General features: G+C 39.3%; 1 protein-coding gene across 1 annotated transcript in view; it reads left to right on the top strand.

Annotated features, from left to right (window-relative positions):
* USP31 (ubiquitin specific peptidase 31) overlaps window positions 1-20,634 on the top strand; it is a 66,879-nt gene that overhangs the window by 29,719 nt on the left and 16,526 nt on the right. The window contains exons 5-11 of the mRNA XM_054580903.1: window positions 304-439; window positions 2,669-2,813; window positions 12,085-12,265; window positions 15,238-15,349; window positions 15,933-16,027; window positions 17,426-17,503; window positions 18,020-18,149. Coding sequence (XP_054436878.1) covers window positions 304-439; window positions 2,669-2,813; window positions 12,085-12,265; window positions 15,238-15,349; window positions 15,933-16,027; window positions 17,426-17,503; window positions 18,020-18,149 — 877 coding nt within the window. The remainder of the gene's footprint in view (window positions 1-303; window positions 440-2,668; window positions 2,814-12,084; window positions 12,266-15,237; window positions 15,350-15,932; window positions 16,028-17,425; window positions 17,504-18,019; window positions 18,150-20,634) is intronic.

The following is a 20,634-nucleotide window of genomic DNA, read 5'->3' on the forward strand; positions in this document are numbered from 1 at the left end:
TCACATTGCACCTTTAGTTAATTGCGTAATTTGAACATTTTCTCAAAATTTCCAGAAGTTAGGCTGTTTTAAGGAAAATATAAAGTAGATGTGTTACATCTTTGTTTTTTGAAGCTTTTCCAGAGATCTCTTGATTATTGTTTGATAGTTTTACTTAGATCCAAATGAGGTTTTCTATTTGGCTTCCAGGCAAAGGTGTGGGTTAGCTTCACTTTTACATTGATTTCCAATCAGGTTTGTCTTGCGTCTATATTTTAGATGAAATAGGTAACTAATGAGAAGATCTGACTTTGATCTGTACAGGCCTCTCTATGTCACCGTAGTGTATCAAGGGAAGTGTTCTCACTGCATGAGGATTGGAGTGGCTGTGCCTCTGTCTGGGACTGTTGCCAGACTTCGGGAAGCAGTGTCTATGGAAACAAAGATCCCCACTGATCAGGTAATATGCCTGCTAACGCCAGTTATGCTAGGAACCATGAAAGTGGTTTTCTGTTCCTCTGGAATTTTTTAACAGCTCTCTGCCAAATATGGTTAGATAGAAATGTCAAACCAGTTGCTTCTGTGTTGAAGAAGAGGGAAATTAAACCCAGAGGAGAATAATGTACACAAAACCTTCCCATGTCTCATTTAATTGTGTATACATTTTTAAAAGGAAAGCTGTGACTTTACCCCAAAAGTTTCCTTCTTTTCTTTTAGCTTTGTTTGTAAAATATAATTACTTAATCCCCTTCAGTTATACTTAATGGAGGCTTATGTAGGAAGAACATCCCTATGGTATTTGAAAGTTAAAGAAACTTAAAGAACCTGAGCAGCGGCTCTTGAAAAACCTTCCCATTATAGTGATGAAAATAGGCATCTGGCTAGTTGTTGCACATAGATACTCAGTTCTGTTTGTTTTCTGGTGAAAACTGGACCAATCTCTAACCTTGTTTAGATAAGAAAGAGGAAGTTGTGTGCCTAACCCCCCTTTCTTTTTTGGGTAAATTTTTAATATTTAAATTGGCCCAAGATACACTTGGCCTGTTTGTGACTTGACATATTTTTGCATACATTTTTTTACTCAATTCACTGTTATGATTTTATTTGGAAAAACATTCCCTACTTAGGATTTACTAAGGAAAGGTGATTTAGTGGCTGAGTACCTTCTCCTTAGATTGCTTCTGGAAGCTGCCCTACTTGCATAGTGAAGCTGTTAATGTACTTTGGCTGCAGACAGCCTCATTTAGGAAATTACCATGGTAAAACAAATACCACCAGCAGTGTTGCCCTTAGAAGCAAATGTTGTACATTTTCATAGGCCCAATACTGGCACATAAAATGTTCACGTTCTTCCTTACTCTTAAGAGCTCATCAATTCATTTCTTTCCTTCAAGATGAGAGGAAATATAGAAAGGAAGGGAGGCTTAGATATGTGTCTAAGGCAAATCTGGTTGTCTCCTTAAAGTTTTTAGTACTGCCTGCTTTTTTCTGCATGCCGTTTAAATGAGTGACATAATTAGAAGTTTGTTTTGACCTCAACCTGCTGAAGAAAGTGAATTATATCTGCATGTTTACCTGCAGAAAAAACAACATGGGTATTAAAATCATTAGGTAGGAAGTATGCCAGGAGTATTTTCCTTGGACTATTTGTGGTCTATGCCACCAGCCCCCTTTCACCTCGTAAGACTCATAGTACGTTTGTGTTAGTAAAGGGAAACTCAGGGGCCCAGTCCAAACCCCTCATTTGAAGGAGGCCCAGAGAAATCATGTGACTTGTTCAAGATCACAGGGCTGATTTGTGGCAGGCTGGGACTGGAGCCTCCTCATGCCCAATCCAGTGCTTTTTTGCTAGACAGTGCTGCTGAGCATGTAGTGAAGTTTCTAAGTGTCTCTCCATGGTTTTTACCCATCTTTCCTTTTTATGTTTTACTGTGCAATATTCAACCATTCAACCAGAAAGAAAACTTAGCAAGTATCTCATATTAAGTATCTTACAACTAGGGGTTACTAACTTTAATACTGTGCTGTAAATTCATTCCTGTTTTGCCCCGTATATATATTTCATTTATTATTTTATAAAAATGAACTCATTGTTTTTAAGAGATTTTGCCATGTTGGTGCAACTATTAGTAGCTCATTGTTTGTAATAGCTTTATAATTGTAGGGTTATACTAGTTTCTATTGTTGGATCTGTTGTTGGACATTTGAGTTGATTTCACCTTTTTCTTAATACAAATATTGATGGTTATTTGGTATTTTTTAACCTGGAAAAAAGAAAATTTAATGATGTAGAAGAAAGTCTTAAGAGTCAGACATGGACTCTCTCCTTACCATGACACTGAGTAGTTAGTTGTATAATCTCAGACAGGTCACTTGACCTTCTCTTTAGTCTGTTCTCCTGTTAAACAAGGGGATAGACTCTATGATCTCCTGGGTCTCTTCACCAGAACTTAGAGGAACTCTGGATTTAGTCCCATAACATTCTGAGAACAACGTATATTCTACAATTACAAAGTAGGTTGTGCTTCCAACATTCTTTGTTAAAGGCAAATAATGTGGGCCCTGTAACATCTGTTAGAGTCCTCACAGATGAGGTCCTAATGTTCTGGGGAAGTTCATGCAGAATTAGGAGATCCATTCATATTGACTTCCCAGCTTATACAACTATCTACATTTTTACTATTTTTAGATTGTGTTAACAGAAATGTACTATGATGGGTTCCATCGTTCCTTTTGTGACACAGACGACCTGGAAACAGTCCACGAAAGTGATTGCATTTTTGCCTTTGAGACTCCAGAAATATTCAGGCCTGAAGGAATTCTCAGTCAGAGAGGTAAATGAGCATCTGTTTCCATAATGACACATAATAGGTTTATGGGTCAACAACTGTCTACCCTTTTAGATTATATCTAAATATGATTATATTTAATATATAAAATTAAAAATTATATCTAATATATGATACAATTTTCTTTCAATACATTATACAGTATATCAATACGATAGATATATATCTATGATGTTATGATATAATTTTTTAAATTGCGGTAAAACACATAACACATTTTTTATAATGGTATAAATTTTATGGTAACATTTTCCTGGAAGAAGGCATTTCTTACTGCTTGAGGCTAAGAGATTTCCTTAATTTCTAACATTTCCGAGGTTGACTGTGTCCTCCCTTAAGTGGTCTCTTTGGAATCTTATGATATAATTAGATTCATTCATTTAATGCTATTAAAAATTTTCTTTTTTGAGGGAGGGAGGGGGGAAGGGAAAGTGGTGGGGGGTGGGCAGAGACAAATGTATTTGAAAAAATAAATTAATTTAAAAATTTTTCTTTTTTGGTATTTTGCTTATCAGCTCTGATGTACAATTTCTAAACTCTGAAATCTTTAGAAATGTTTTCTTGATACTTACTTTTAAGAAATCTGCCATAAATGTATTGCATGCCTTTAACTTTCCCTGTTGTTTGTTGAGAATTTATTTCCCCAGCCCCTGTCTCATTAGCTCCCCATTTGTCTCCCCATGGAGCCCCCAGCCCTGTCCCCACTCCTGGATCCATCTTAAGCAATCACTTTCTGTCTCTATCGATTTCCCTCATCTAGACATGAATGGAGTCATATAGCATATGGCCTTTTGTGATGGGCTTTTTTCCCTTAGCATAATGTTTCAAAGCTTATCCATGTTGGAGTGTGTATCAGTCCTTCATTATTTCTTATGGCTGAATATTATTCCATTATATGTATATACCACATTTTTTTTTATCTTTTTATCCATTGATAAGCATTTGGGTTTTTTCCACCTTTTGACCAGTATGAAGTAGTGCGGCTGTGGCTCTTCATGTGCAAATATTTGTTTGAATAATCTGTTTTTATTTCTTTTGGAGTATATACTTAGGAGGGGAAATGCTGGGTCATATGGTAATTCTCTGTTTAACTTTCTGAGGAACTACCAAACTTTTTTACAGTAGCTGCATTATTTTCATTTCCACTAATAATATATGAGAGTTACAGTTTCTCCCCCATTCTTGCCAACATTTTTTATTTTCTATCTTTTTATTATGGCCATCTAGTGGGTGTGAAGTGGTATCTCATTGTGGTTTTTATTTGCATTTACCTAATGATATATGATGCTGATCATCTTTTCATTAGGTTGTTGGCCGTTTATATATTCTCTATAGAGAAATGTCTACTCAAGTCCTTTCTCTGTTTTTATTTTACTTTTTTAGTATATTTTATTGATTATGCTATTACAGGTGTCCCATTTTTTTCTCCCTTTTATCCCCCTCTGAACTCCCATTCCCTTCAGCATTCCCCACTGTCCCCCACCCTTAGTTCATGTCCTTTGGTCGTACATACCTCTTTTGGCTTCTCCATTTCCTATACGATTCTTAACCTCCCCCTGTCTATTTCATACCTACCAATTATACTTCTTATTCCCTGTACCTTTTCCCCAATACTCCCCCCTTCCCTGACCACTGATAACCCTCCATGTGATCTCTATTTCTGTGATTCTGTTCCTGTTTTAGTTGTTTGTTTTTGGTTTTTTTTTTAGGTTCTGTTGTTGATAGTTGTGAGTTTGTTGTCATTTTACTGTTCCTAGTTTTTGATCTTCTTTTTCTTAGATAAGTCCCTTTAACATTTCATGTAATAAGGGCTTGATGATGATGAACTTCTTTAACTTTACTTTATCTGGGAAGCACTTTATCTTCCCTTCCATCCTAAATGATTGCTTTGCTGGGTAGAGTAATCTTGGATGTAGGTCCATGCCTTTCATGACTTGAACACTTCTTTCCAGCCCCTTCTTGCCTGTAGGGTTTCTTTTGAGAAATCAGCTGATAGTCATATGGGAACTCCGTTGTAGGTAACTGTCTCCTTTTCTCTTGTTGCTTTTAAGATTCTCTCCTTATCTTTAATCTTGGGTAATTAAATTATAATGTATTGTGGTGTGTTCCCCCTTGGGTCTAACTTCTTTGGGACCCTCTGAGCTTCCTGGATTTCCTGAAAGTCTATTTCCTTCGCCAGATTGTGAAAGTTTTCCTTCGTTATTTTTTCAAATAAGTTTTTGATTTCTTGCTCTTCCTCTTCTCTTTCTGGTACCCCTATGATTTGGATGTTGGAACATTTAAGTTGTCCTGGATGTTCCTAAGCCTCTCCTCATTTTTTTGAAGTCTTGTATCTTCATTCTGTTATGGTTGAACGTTATTTCTTCCTTTTGTTTCAAATCATTCATTTGAGCCCCACTTTCCTTCCTTTCACTGTTGGTTCCCTGTATATTTATTTCACTTTGGATAGCCTTCACTTCTTCCTTTATTTTGCAGCCGTATTCAATCATTTCTGTAAGCATCCAGATTACCAGTGTTTTGAACTTTGCATCTAATAGGTTGGCTATCTCCTTGTCACTTAGTTCTTTTTTTGGAGTTTTGATCTGTTCTTTCATTTGGGCCATATTTCTTTGTCTTGGTGCACCTCTTACATTGTAAGGAGTGGAGCCTCATGTATTCATCAGGGCGGGGCAACTTTCTTTGCTGTGTTGTGGCACTGTATGTGGGGAAGGGGTCAGAGAGGAAACAATGCCTCTTGCATGGCTCTCTCCCTGCTTTCAGTTACTTCCCCCACTTCCCACAAGCGAATTGTGCCCTTTCAGGTGCTGTCGTAGTGCTGATTCCCAGGTGTGTGGACTTGCGTATGTTCTAGGACCCTGTTGCTCTCGCCACAGACTCTGCTATGAAACCGGCAGTTTCTCCTGTTGCTGCAACACCCCGAGGTTTTTATAGCCAGATATATTGAGGCTTTATTTTCCTGTGCTGGAACCCTGGATTGCATGGTCTGTCTTGCTTTCCAGTTGTTCCTCCTGGTTTATTTGCACGTGATTGTGTATGGGACTCCCCAGTCTGCCAGCCGCACCTTGCCGCATGTCCTCTCCATCCCACTTGCCCACCCCTGCTCCTCCTACTAGAATAGAAGAATGTTTCTTCTTTAACTCCTTGGTTGTTGAACTTCCATACAGTTCGATTTTCAGGCAGTTTGTTTTAAAATTGGTTATTATCATTCTTTTGGTTGTGCAAGGAAGTGAAGTGTATCTACTTATGTCTCCATCTTGGCCGGAACCCTTTCTCTGTTTTTAAATTGGGTTGTCTTTTTATTGTTGAATTATAAGAGTTCCTTATATATGCTGGCTAGACCCTTATCAGATAAATGATTACAAATATTTTCTCCTATTCGATGGGTTATATTTTTACTTTGTTTATGGTATATTCTCTTTTTTTAAAATTTTTAATTTTTAAATTACTGTTTTACAATAATAAATTAGTTTCAGGCATACAACACTATGATTAGACATTTATATAACTTACAAAGTGATCACCTTGATAAATCTAGTACCCATCTGACACCATATATAGTTATTAAAGTATTGACAATATTCCCCTATGCAATAATTTACATCCCCATGTCTATATTTTTTTTAAGATTTTATTTATTTATTTTTAGAGAGAGGGGAAGGGAGGGAGAAAGAGAAGAAGAGAAACGTCAGTGTGTGGTTGCCTCTAGTGTGCCCCACACTGGGGACCTGGCCCGCAACCCAGGCATGTGCCCTGACTGGGAATTGAACCAGTAACCCTTTGGTTCTCAGGCCGACACTCAGTCCCCTGAACCACACCAGTCAGGGCTTCCCCCTGATTATTCTGTAACTGTCAATCTCTTTACCTTTTTCTCCCATCCCCCATCAACCCCTTTGTTATCTGGCAACCATCAAAATGTTCTTTACATCTATGAGTCTTTTCCGGTTCTACTTGTTTGTTTGTTTTTTAAATTTCACATAAAAGTGAAATCATCTGGCATTTGTCTTTCTCTGTGTGACTTCTTTCGCTCAGCACAATGTCCTCTATCTCCATCTATGTTGTTGCAGATGACAAAATTTCATTCTTTTTTATGGTTGAGTCATATTCTACTGTATGTATCTACTGCCTCTTATTTATCCATTCATTTATTTATGGACACTTTAGGCTGCTTCCATATCTTGGCTGTTGTAAATAATGCTGCAATAAACTTCTGGATGCATATGTCTTTTTGACTTGTTTTGGGTTTCTTTGGATAGCTACCGAGAAGTAGAGTTGCTGAATCCTTTCTCATTATAGCCTTTGTTTTAAAGTCTTTTTTTTTTCTGGTATAAGTATTGTTAGCCCAGCTTTTTTGTTTTATTTTCATTTTTATGAACTATCTTTTTCCATTCCTTTATTTTCAATTTGTGTGTCTCTTTCAACCTGAAGTGAGTCTCTTACAGACAGCGTATGTAAGGGTCTTATTTTGTTATTCATTCAGTCAACATATGTCCTTTGATTGGAGCATTTAATCCATTTGCATTTAAAGTAATTTTTTTAAGACTTTATTTATTTTTAGAGAGAGGGGAATGGAGGAAGAAAGAGAGGGAGAGAAACATTGATGTGTGAGAGAAATGTCAATGGGCTGCCTCTTGCACACCCTGCAACCGGGACCTGGCCTACCACCTAAGCATGTGCCCTGACTGGGAATTGAACCAGTGACCTTTCAGTTCACAGGCTGACACTCAGTTCACTGAGCCACACCAGCCATGTACATTTAAGGTAATTATTGGTAGATATGTATTTATTGCTCTTTTATTATTCATATTTTTGGTCCTTTTTTTCCCTTCTTAAAGAAGACCATTTAACATTTCTTTTAGTACTGGTTTGATACTGTTGAGTTCCTTTAGCTTTTTCTTGTCTGGGAAGCTCTTTATCTGTCATCTAATTCTAAATGATAGCTTTGGTAGACTAATCTTTGTTGTAGGTACTTGCTTTCCATCACTGAATATTTCTTGCCAGTCCCTTCTGGCCTGCAAAGTTACTATTGAGAAATCAGCTGACAGTCTTACGGGAGCTCCCTTGTAGGTAACTAACTGCTTTTCTCTTGCTGCTTGTAAGATTCTCTGTTTTTAACCTTTTGCATTTTCACTATAATGTGTCTTGGTGTGCATGTCTTTGGGTTCATCTTGTTTGAGACTCTCTGTACTTTCTGAACTTTTATGACTATCATTTTCACTGGGTTAGGGAAGTTTTTTGTCATTATTTTTTCAAGTATACTTTCAATTTCTTGCTCTCTCTCTTGTTGTCCTTTTGGCAGCCCCATGGTGCAAATGTTGGTGCACCTGAAGTTGTCCTAGAGGCTCCTTACACTATCCTCATTTTTTTGGATTCTTCTTTCTTTTTTGCTGTTCTGATTGGGTGTTTTTGGATTCCTTATATTCCAAATCGCTGATGTGATTCTCTGATTCACAGAACTCTGCTGTTGATTTCCTGTAACTTATTCTTCATTTCAGTTATTGTAGCCTTCATTTATGACTTGTTCTTTTTTAAGGTTTCCATGTCCTTTTTTATGCTGTTGAAGTTCTAAGTTCCTTGAACACCCTTATAGCCATTTATTCGAACTCTCTATCTGGTAGTTTGCTTGCCTCCATTTCATTTAGTTTTTTTTTTTTTTTTTTTTTCTGGAGATTTTGCCTATTCTTTCATTTGGGTAATGTTTCTTTGTCTCCTCATTTTGGCTGCTTCCCTCTGTTTGTTTCTATGTATTAAGTAAAGCTGCTATATCTCCTGGGCTTGGTAGAGAGGCCTTATGTAGTAGGTATCCTGTAGGGTCCAGTGGTGCAGCCTTCCTGGTCACTGGAGCTGGGTTCTCCAGTTACGTCCCCTGTGTGGGCTGTGTGCATCCTCCTCTAGTAGTTGAACCTTGATTGCTGTTGGTACGTCACTGGAAGGGATTGACCCTCAGGTTAATCAGGTGTGAGGACTGCCTGTGACTACAGCAGAGTAGATGCTGTGCAGGGACTGACCCCGTGGAGCAGGACTGCTTCAGTGGTGCTTTGCTGCTCACTGAGTTCCTCCCTTGAGTATGTTGCTTGTGGAGGTGGTTGGGTTGTAATCCAGAGTAGTGTGAAGCTGACTACTGCGTGCACTGCCTCTGGAGTCCCCTGGAAGTGCAAAGTCAGCCTCCGCCTGTGCACTGTGTGGGGCCACCTTGCAGAGATTAGAGTGTTCTGCGGATAGCTGATACTTGTGCTGGGCTTTGAGGTGCCCAGAAAAGGCCAAGGTATGAACCAAGGCCAGCTGCTACTAGTGCTAGGCCTGCGGTCACTTAACAAGAAATATTGGTTATGCAGGGACCAGATGCTATTTATTTGAGAGATTTTAGGATGTCTGAAGCATGAACCAAGAAAGGTTGTTTGTATGGAAAAGCCACTGGAAGCAGCTTGGGTGGGCTGACAAGTTGAGTGGGGCAGGGTCTCAGGGAATCACATGGGTAGGGCTAAAGGTGTGAGCCAGGTTGATGGAGACTCAGATATGGCGCTCTGTGGGGGAGGGCTCAGAAAAGGAACAATGGCCTCTGATAGCATTTCTGTCTGGGAGAAAGCTGCCCTGCTAGCCCTCACCCTGAAGCCAGACAATCTCATTCCTCTCTTTGTGTCCCTGGTGTTTTTCAAGCTGATGCCCTAGCTTGAGCTCAGAATGAATGAGTCTTGAGTCTATGCAGGGGCCCTTTAGGAGGCATGCCCATGGCTCCAGGAGCCCTCTATCTCACTTAGCCATAATCTGGTTTTTACAGACAAAAGTGATGGGAACTTACTGTCCTGGCACTGGGAGCCCTGGGCTGAGAGTCCTGATACGGCGCTGGGACCCCTCCCTCCTTAGGGATCCACAGCCAAGTATATTTCTCTGTGGGTGTGGGACCAGCCTGTACTGTGTCTCCACCCCTCCTACCAGTCTAACAGTCTCAATGTATTTCCTTAATTGTAGGACTCTGTTCAGATTTCAGGCATTCTGAATAGATAGTGTCTTGATGCATAAAAGTTCTTAATTTTCGTGAAGTATGATTTATCTTGTTGTTGTTGTTGCTTATGTTTTTGGTGCCATATGTAAGAATCCATTGCCAAATCCAAGTCCATGAGGATTTACTCGTATTTTCTTCTAGAATTTTTATAGTTTTACTTACGTTTATGTCTTTGATCTATTTTGATTTAATTTTTGTGTATGGTGTGAGGTAGGGGTCTAATTTCATTCCTTTGCATGTAAATAGTCATTTATCCCAGCACCATTCATTCCTCCTTGGATGGTGTTGGTGCCCTTGTCAAAAGTCCTTATATTAGTACCTTTTTTCCCCCACCCCCTACATCAAGAGGTCTCTAGTGCCTTTAACATTTGCTAATTGTGTGTATTGGATTGGTCAGCTTTCCTCACTCTCTGCTTAGAATTCAATTTTCTCTAATCTACTCCTATTAATATCATTTTTTCAGACAGTCTGTTTTCACAGTTTTTCATGTTCTTTGACCCAGGAGCTCTGTTGTTTTTCAGTTGTGTTCTCATGTGTGTGCTTTTGTTTATTTAAATTGCTTTTTAATTTTTACTGCATCCCAGTAAAAATACCCAGTCATCACCTGTCCAGAAGCCTTTCCTCATTTACCCCATTCCCTAGCCAGCTGACCAACTCCCTTCCTTCAGTGCTTCAGCTGTAGCTTCTACTGATCTCTGGACTAGAATGCTAGGTGGAGATAATCTCTTTTATCCTCTGTCACACCATACTGTGAATTCTCTGCAATTGGGACTACATTTTGTTTCATCTTTCTGTACCCAGGAGTTCAGTATGGTTCCTAATACATAGCAAGAGCCCAATTAACGTATGTTGTAAAGACCTTATAATTGGTTCAGTGAATTATGAGGCTCCTTCTTTCCCAAATTTACAAATGAGGGAGGAAACTTGGGTTAAGGGCATGCACAGCTGGTGGCAACTGGGCAGGCCTGCACTTTGAATGTGAGGCTGACCTCTCTGCAGGTGCTGGGTCTCTCCTTATCTCTTTAGGAATCCTGATCACTTTTAGCAGAGCAGGTCCTCCTAGCCTTAACCTGCGGAGAACCTGGAAAATGAGGTCATTTGCTGTCTCACATTCAGACTTCCGTTTTTATTTTCTCATACCAAAGTTTTAAATGGTTAGGAACTGAAATATGCTGTTCTTGATTTCTTCATGGTGTTCAAATTTAAAGAGTTTTTTCTTCCCTCTAATAGTTGATGAAAATTCAGTGTTTCCTTATTTCTAGTTTCTGTGTTCTTTTATTAAAATGCTAATTTATCTGGAGTTTATTTTGGAATTAACTGTGTATTCATCATTTTAAATTGCTGTAATGCTGATGTACTTTAATAAGTTCTGCAAGTCTCATATTGCTGGATATTTAGATTATTGCCAGATTTCTGCTGTGAGTACTTCCGTGTAGACACTTTGTTTTATTCTCCTTCTGGTGTTGTTATTATATTTTGGGTAGTGATGGTGGTGGGTAGTGGAGGGCTTCATTTTTCTGTTCTCCAGTTGTAGTATCATTTCCTTAGGCCGTACTTTCAAAGGATTAAAGAAATTAACAATCATTTAGTCAAGCATTTATTGAGTTCCTGCAGAGTATAGGGCCTGTTGCTCCATGGTGCATTTCTGAGTGCCTCTGATTGACAGATAGTTCTGCTCTGGGGCAGTTCTGAAGATCTTGCTTTCAGCAGCTGGTGCAGTGCCTGTCGGACACATATTTTTGTTTCCTTTAATGTGAGTTGATGCAGTTTAGGTGATTGTATTCAAGTTCTGTAATGGCTGCGAATCTAGTTAAATGTAGTTTCTTGCAATTCTGGCTGTTAAATCAGGGAGAAGAAATGGCATTGGAATATTGAAGATCATTCTACTTGTACTAGCCTTTATTTTTAATTTAAAAAATTTTTATTTGGTTGCTCGTTATGTGACCAGACTTTAAATTTGTCGTGGTGAATCATCTCTGCAGTCTTGCCAGTCTAACACGGTATCTAATATTTACTGAAGAATTTTCATTTTCAGTTTTTAAGACAGGTAAGGCTAGTTGAAATAATGGATGCTAAAGAAATTAATTGAGTGGCTATATGAGTCATCTCAAAATAGATCACTTGTTCCTTTTTTTCAATTGTAGTTTAAATTATATGATGACAACTTCTTAATTTCTCTATTGGGTAAATTTGAGATGATTGACTGAAAAGACTTTATTATAGAGATAAAGTAAGTTGCTTTTAATTCTATTTTAGGAATCCACTTAAACAACAATCTAAACCACATGAAGTTTGGCTTGGATCATCATAGACTGTCTTCTCCTACACAAGCAGCAGCAAAGCAAGGGAAAGTGGACTTGCCCATGACAAGAGCAGGGAACGACAAGATTGTTCTGTTAGTGTGTAACCGAGCCTGCACAGGGCAACAAGGGAAAAGGTGAAACCAACTTATTTTCCAGTAACTACTGAGGCCTTTAAAAGTCTAATATTTTCAAGTGTTTTTGAAAAGAGGGATAAAAATATTCTTACTTTTAGTGTATATTTAATTTTTGATTCTGATATTTAGAAAGAATATGTGTACAAGTTGACCTGATTTGAGGGGTTGGGAGGGGAAGACTATAAAATTAGGATGAGTCTGAGCGAGAAAGGCTCTTCAACCCCATGTAGTTTTCCCTTTTTTTTTTTTTTAACTTTATTTATTTTTTGTTGACACTATTACAGATGTCCCCATTTCCCCCTTCTCCCTTTGCCTGTCTCCACGCAGCCACACCCTGCGCCCCCCCCCCCCCCCCCCCCCCCCCCCCGCCTGCTCTGGCCATCACCACACTGTTGTCTGTCTCTTTGGTTATGCATATATGTTCTATGGCCAATCTCTTCACCTTGTTCCATCTGGTTCCCCACACCTGCCCTCTGGCAGCTGTCAGTCTATTCCATGTTTCCATGTCTCTGTTTCAATTTTTTCCGGTCATTTTGTTCATTAGATTCCACATGTAAGTGAGAGCATATAGTGTTTGTCATTCTCTGACTGGTTTACTTCACTTAGCATAATAATCTCCAGGTCCACCCATGTTGTCACAAAAGGTAAGATTTTTCTTCTTCTTTAATGCTGCGTAGTATTCCATTGTGTAAATGTACCACAGCTTTTTTATTCACTCAGCTACTGATGGCACTTGGGCTATTTCCAGATATTGAGCCCATGTAGTTTTTTAAAGGTTCCTTTCATACCTATATTTTCCGCTCACGCTTCTCTTGGGGGCCCCAGGCTTACACACCAAATCCAGCTTTCTTAACAGCTTTTTTAAAAAAATTTACATTCTTAACAAATCTACTTAGATGTATGTACACCTCAATCTTATGTTCCAAACAGAGCTCATTCTTTTTCCCTGTACACCTGACCTTCCTGTGTTTGCTCTCTCAGCAGTGATACCACTCTTCATTTAGCATAAGCCAGAAAGTTGGCAGTTGGAGAACTCTTAAATCTGTTTTCCTCTGTAAGAACCTGTGGGAATTTTAGACTGTCTTTTAAATTAGCCTTATCAGAACAGTAATATAACCTGAGTAATAACAAGCAAGATGTGGACCTATTTTAGGGGAAAAGGACTTTCCCCTAAAATAGTTTTGTGTTCTAGTATTTGTATTTGTATTGGGTGGCATTTATATTAGCCTTTAAAAATGTTTTGATATAAGTTCCTTTTTAAAAGGTGGTAAATAACATAAATGCAAAATGTGTTGGGTTGTATATTTATGATGTTCATTAACAAATACTTGAGTGTTTACAGTATGTTGGGCACTGCTAAAAACACGGGCTACAGCAGCAAACAGGATCTACATTCTCATGGAACTTAAATGTCCTAATTAGGAGAGAGTGGCTATAAACAAGTAACACATTTAACTTCAGTCACTCCACTTTGAAGATTTTAAAACTGGGATGATAGAGTGTGCTGGGGCTGGGGGACTCTGCAAAACTGCGGCAGAGAGGGAGGTAAGGGAGGGCTTTCTTGAGGAGGCAGCAGCTGATCCAGAGTGCGGCAGTGGGGTGAGTTGTGTGAGCCTCTGGGGAACAGAATCCCATAAAGAGGGGACACCGAGTACAAAGACTCTGAGCCTAGGAGGAGCTTGGCATGTTTAAGGGACAGAAGGGAAGGGAGGTTAGTCTCTTAGAAGTGAAGACATAAATTACACATGCTTAGAACTTAATTTATATCACTGTTGGGTGCCACTGTGAGTAAACTGTCTTTCAATAAGAGTTACGTTTCTTGGTGTTAGCACCTCTGCTTGGGCCTGAGTCAGGGTTTATGTGATTCCTCATTCATTCATTCACTAAGCATCTACCATTTTCTAGGCTTTGCTATTTGGACTACTAACATACGTAAATCATAGTTCCAGCTCTCAGCAACTCACAGTGCATTGGTGGAGGCAGAATAATAATCAGACAGTGTTAGTGCTCTGGTACAGAGATCACAGGGAACAAACCAAGAGGGTGCTTCCTGCAGAAGGATAGCTCCACTGGGTCTTGATGTGGGTGAGTAGGACCAAGCCTAGAAGGATGCTGGGAAGGCTGTTCCAGGCTGAAAGAAATGGCCAAACAAAGACCTGGTGTACGAGTAGGACACATCCAGGGCACACAGCAAGTAGGTCTAAATGGCTGGGGATAGGGGAGAGTGAGGCCAGGCCAGCGGTCCTCCTCCTTGGCTGCATTTTAAAACCATCTAGGGAACTTCTAAAAAATCTCACTATTTGAGCCACCCACCAGAATGACTACATTCTGAGATCCTGCTGTAGAATGACTACAGCAGGATCTCAGAGGGCTGTACTGGAACATCTTTGTTTAAAGCTCCCTTGGTGATGTCAGCTTAACAGCCATGCTGAGAACCATGACACTGCCTTCAGTTCTCCAACACCAGACAGCCCAGTACTGGAAGGGGCCACGTGGCTTTTTCCTGAGGCTAGGAGCTGACTTTCAGTGTCACTTGCTTGCCAGTGCCTTCCTTGTTGTCACGAGTATCAGGTGTGGCTGCCTGCCTGCTAGACCTTCCAGTCCTTCCTGCCTCTTTGGCATTAACCCTTTGTTTGTTTGACCTGTGCTGTTTGCTCCCTGCTTCTTTCCTTACCATCTGCACTGATCCCGTCCTCTTGCTGCTTAATATCCTAGCATCATGTTCCCCTAGAAGCCATTTTGGTGTTTGAGCTGCTAAATTTAGCTTCTCATCTGACTTTTTGTTATCCACTTTCAAGTAACTCTTAAATTTCCTGTTTGTTTTATTTGAGAACAGTTCTAAAACCAATTATATAGTGATTCCATGTAAGAAGGTCATGTATAATGAACTCCAGTGTTAAAGGAATTGCTGTAATTTAAGGCGATTGAGGTGTGTATGTGTGTGTGTGTGTATGTGTGTGTGTGTGTGTTAGGTTTGGGCTGCCATTCGTCCTGCACTTGGAGAAGACAGTAGCCTGGGACCTGCTGCAGAAGGAGATCTTGGAGAAGATGAAGTATTTCCTGAAGCCCACAGTGTGTATTCAGGTGTGTATACACTCTGATGCTCTGGTCCAGCATGCATGTGTATCCAGTGAAGAAAATAGCCCTTGCAGGGAAGTTTGAAGTCAGACCTCTGCATTAGGGAAGATGGGCACTGAGCTGGTGTGTCTGGAAGCCACGGGGCAAAAGAACTGACTGTGTTCAGATTTCCAAGAGTGAGGATTTAACCCTCAATTTATGAAGCCAGATGGACACTGCAAGGTTTCCCTTTCCAAGATTTGTCTAATAACGTTTAGCATGTGATCAGCTTGGAGAGACTTTGTGGAACATCTCTCTGTATATTTTCGAAATTGGGGTTATAGTGTTAAAGTGTCTAAGGGAAACTTACATTAAGTTAATGCTCCACTAAAGCCACATATTACCTGTCTTGCATAACATTTCATGTGTAAATTGCATTTGGGTAAATCGTATTTAAAGTGTATTAGAGTGGCTCAGTAACCTAATAGAACATTATGGGGGGGCATTGTGCAGAACAGTTTGTCTCTCTTTAATCTGTTTTGGAAACACCATTGTGAAACATGCCTTTAGAGAGAAATCCAGCCTAATTCTCCTTCACTGTTCGATGTAGGTGTGTCCATTCAGTTTGCGTGTGGTCAGTGTGGTGGGAATCACATACTTGTTGCCCCAGGAGGAGCAGCCACTGTGTCACCCAACAGTAGAAAGGTAAAAAAAAAAAAAAATCACCTTCTAGAACTTGACATGTGCTCATGTGTAATTTATAGTGGTTTCTGGTAAAATTTCCACACAGATGTGGTGGGTTCTTTAGGCTCATTCAGAAATTAAGTACTTATTTTACTTTTGATTCATATTAGGGTGTGATATGTTTCAGGATCCTTTTTGAAATCAGAAAAGCCTAGAGTACTTGTGTTAAGAAGCAAATACTGTATATCCTAGGGCTACAGATAAATGACACTTTAATATTCACCAAGATCAATGTTTCCCAAAGTAGAATTCTGAACATTCCGCTTTGCTCCTTGAAATCCTTGCATGATAACCTGTGCTGTGAAAGACAAACCCCAGGTCCCTCAGTGCATGACACATTTCAGTTTGGACCCTGATTACTTCCCTCTGTTAGGCCTCACTCTTTTCCCCACCACCCTAAGCCTTCAGCAGTGTCAAAGTACTGAGGAGTGTTTGGACGCACTCTGTGTGTTTGCATATGGTGACACTGTCTTTCCTTTGAGCCTTTCTTCACACCATCCAGCCTTCCCCCATGGTCGAATTATTCTCTGCACTGTCCTTCCTCTGCTTTCTGCATACTTACATGACAACACTCTACGGTATTAAAATAAGAGAGGTGCACACATGTACACTACACATATATGATATAAATAGAAAAATTCATGTGGCTATTTTTATTATAATGACTTTGTCAACAAATGTCGTAGTGCCTACATTTCAGGATTCCAAAAACCTTATAACATGGTTCTGTTTGAAAGCAAGTCACTGTTTGGTTTTGGAGATGAGAGTTAATAGATGATGCTTCAAAACATTGCAAAACATAAGAAATATTAGATGAGTGATATTGGCTATTAATACTGAGTTTCTCAGGAAGTGGAATGAGCCAAGGAATTCAGGGGGGCTTTATGAAGGAAGGAGATGGAACTTGAGTAATACCTTGCAGAAGTTTGGATTGGCATGGACAGAGTCTAAGGACCAGGCATGGTTTATGAGGGGATAGGAGGGGGGCAGGTGCAGACTTTCTCCCTAAGGAGACTGTTGGCCAATCTCTATTTGGGTTGGTGGGAAATTGGACAAAAAGTTGGAAAGGTCATAAAGAATCTAAGAGTGATTGTGGACAGCCTTATAACAGGATTCTAAATTTCTTCTACTCTTTATTTCTATACTGGACATTTTAATTTAAGGATTTTTTTTCAGTCCAATTCTAACCTACTTAATAAATATGAGGTTATTATGGTCACTAGAAACTTTTGTCTGACGGGGAATGATGAAGATTTTCAGAAATCACATGATTTCAGATTCGATGATCATATTTAAATAAAATCATTTATTTAGAAAATAATATGTGGCTCCCTCCCCTTCCCCTTCCCTGTCCTATAGGGCATTAAAATCTTGTGGACCAGGTGGCACTGCTCATGTGAAATTAGTGGTAGAATGGGACAAGGAGACAAAAGATTTGTGAGTATTTTTTACTTAATGTTTATAGAGCCATTATTCTAAAAGCATACCTTTGATCTTTCAAAATAGTTGATACCCAAATCTCTCTTCTCTAGCTTTTTAGCGTCCAGGTGTGTTGCTAATCCTTTATTTAAGTAGTTTATTATTTCTTTCCTATGCATTCTTTTGTTTGCCTGTGAGGTACAAGGAGGGGGCGGGGGGGGGCGGGGGGTGTGTGTGTGTGTTTTATGTAGGTCCAATTACTTTGATTTGTATTATGCAGAATGCATGCCCTTAGTTACAAAGGACAGGAATATATGATTTAGCACGTGGCCAGTCCCATAAATATTTTTGAGAAAATAACTTTATAGATAGAGAAATTTTCAAGAATACTTAAGTTTGGAACATGGAAAATTGCTTTCTTACACATTGATCTTCTTGGTTATGAATTTATATCCACACTCTGAAGCTGTGATTGTATTTTGTGTCAGTTTTATAAGATACTCTCTGATAAGTGCTTTCTCTCCTCAATGGCAGTTTGTTTGTAAACACTGAAGATGACTATATCCCTGATGCAGAAAGTGTCCGTCTGCAAAGGGAGCATCATCATCAGCCTCAAACGTGCACTTTATCCCAGTGTTTCCAACTCTACACCAAAGAGGAGCGGGTAAGAATTGAGGAGTATTTCTTGAGTAATGTGGTGGTAGGGATGGGGTCATGGCAAGGTGAAAATGCAGAAAGAAATTATGTACCAGAAAACTCCCCAGGAGTTTTGCATTTATGTAAGTTTTGCACACATAATGGGTATCTTAGTGTTGTTATATTTTTTTTTTTAGGGCTTTCACAAAAAATTGCCTGAAGTTTTAGAAAAACTTGATTAATTGAAATGCCGTACAAATGAACCTTTGTAATTAATTTTTTTCCTTTTAATGGTTAATGATAAATTTTTGTTTCAATTTACAAATTTAAATCATTTTCATTAGTAACTGGAGCAGTGATTCTCAAGTTTTTGGTATTAAGAACATAGGTGCCAGGACCTATTTAAATTTAAATTAACTATAATGAAATAAAATTAAAAGTTCATTTTCTTAGTTGCTTTGGCCACATTTCAAGTGATCAGGAGGAACATGTGGCTCGTGAGTTGCACAGTATAGACATAGAAAGTTCTACTGGGCAGTGCACTTTGGACCACTTAGCACAGTGCTTTGCAGATAGTAGGGACTCAGTAAATTACTATTTGTATGTAAGGATGGACAGATAGAAGGATAAACGAGCCTTGGAGTACAGGGCTCAGGCCTGTGTGTTTTTTAAACTTCTCTGGGTTTATACACCTTGAGAAACCTTGATTAGAACATTTGGAGTTCATCTGGAGTTGATGTTTAGGATCATGATTTTTGACTACTGATTTACTCTTCACTCTAAGTACATAGGGAATTATGCAATTTCAGGGTTGCAGAGTACTTTAAAGCTCCATTTTTCTAATGGTTGGGTCCTACCTAATTTCAAATAGATGATTGTTCAGCCACTGCTATGAGACATTTGCTTACTTAGGAGACTCATTATTTCCCCTTTGGGTATCTCTGATGGAGGCTGAAGTCAGTCTGACATACATCCCCAGATTCCTACAACCCACAGGTGTTCTCTCTCTTGAGTTCATTAAGAACAGTTGAAGGCAAATATTTGTCTATCCTTTAAATATTTGAAATGTTTTTCATCTTCCCACTGAGTCTTTTCTCCCCCAAGTTGTTCATTGCTAGTTCCTTTAATAATAGGTTTCATAGGACATATTTTTTCAGTCTGCGGTTTATATAAAATAGTTGGCTTTGAAACCTGTTGATTGCATGCTCTGTGTAACATTTGGCTTTCCTATTTGGCTTTGTTTTTGTTTTTGTTTTGAGTTGATTTGGGAGATGTTTGAGAATGACACAAAGCTTAGAGATGAACAGACCTGCCAGATGGAAACACTGGTATTCTACAGAACATCTCACTGAGTTAGAGGGATGAGTTCAGGGTAGCAAGATACACTTAATAGGGCCCTGGCTGATGTGGCTCAGTGGATTGAGTACTGACCTGCAAACCAAAGGGTCTCTGGTTTGATTTCCAGTCAGGGCACATGCCTCAGTTGTGGGCCAGGTCTCTGGTAGGGGGCATGCAAGAGGCAACCATACATTGATGTTTCTCTCCCTCTTTTTCTCCTTCCTTTCCCCTTGCTCTAAAAATAAATAAAATCTTTTTTAAAAAAGATACATTTTAATAGGGATTCATTTATTCATTAAATATTTACTGAGTATGTACTGTGTGCTAGGTACTACACTAGATCCTGGGGATTTGGCAGAGACCAAGACAATGTTTCTGCCCTCAGCCTGTTTATAGTCTAATGGGGATAAACAAGGAAATTAAGGAAGCAAAGGTTATGGGATAGGAAGGAACATGGCATGGTTGAGAAACAGAAATGAGGCTAGTGTGACTCAAGTACAGTGGGTAAAGGAGAGAAATAAGAGACTCTGCCTTGGTCTTTGAATAATCTTAAGTATTGACCATGGTGCCTGGCTCATAGAAAGCATTCAGTAAGTATATACTGGAATGAATGAATAAATAAATGAGTGTTCCTTGGGGAGTTCAGTCGTTGGGTCCAAAAACAACAATACAAACATAGGAGAGGAGAAGGTGCAACTTGGCTGGCAGTAGGCTGTGTGACGATAACTTTGGGATTGGTTGCCTGCAAGCTCAGTATTGATCAGTAGTGACATGTGGGCGTCAGCCACTGTCAGCGGCCTTAAGGATGCTTTAGAAATTGTCCAGAACACAGATGGTGATGGCACTGCTCTTTTCATTACCTTAAGTGTTCCCTGTTAAGACCCTGGCAAACTAGGCACAACCAGAGAGAATGGATAGGAGTGGCTCATCTGCAAATGACATGGCTAAATCTATTTTGATGAAGGATCCTGAAGGACTCGGGTACTTCAAGTACTACCCTATGGGGGAGGGGTTGTACTTAATTTTATCTAAAAAGCAGAACTTGAAGATTGGAAATTATAGGGAAAATGATTCTCTCTTAACTGAATTGTCTGAAAATGAAACAGCTTCCTTCTGCACCAGCTGTGCTTTGTGTGCTAGGCAGCTAATGAGACCAGTGCTGCTCAGTCCAGTCT

This window comes from Pteronotus mesoamericanus, unplaced genomic scaffold (genome assembly GCF_021234165.1).
Source record: "Pteronotus mesoamericanus isolate MK-2021 breed Mesoamerican mustached bat unplaced genomic scaffold, CSHL_Meso_final contig_64, whole genome shotgun sequence".
Taxonomy (NCBI): Eukaryota; Metazoa; Chordata; class Mammalia; order Chiroptera; family Mormoopidae; genus Pteronotus; species Pteronotus mesoamericanus.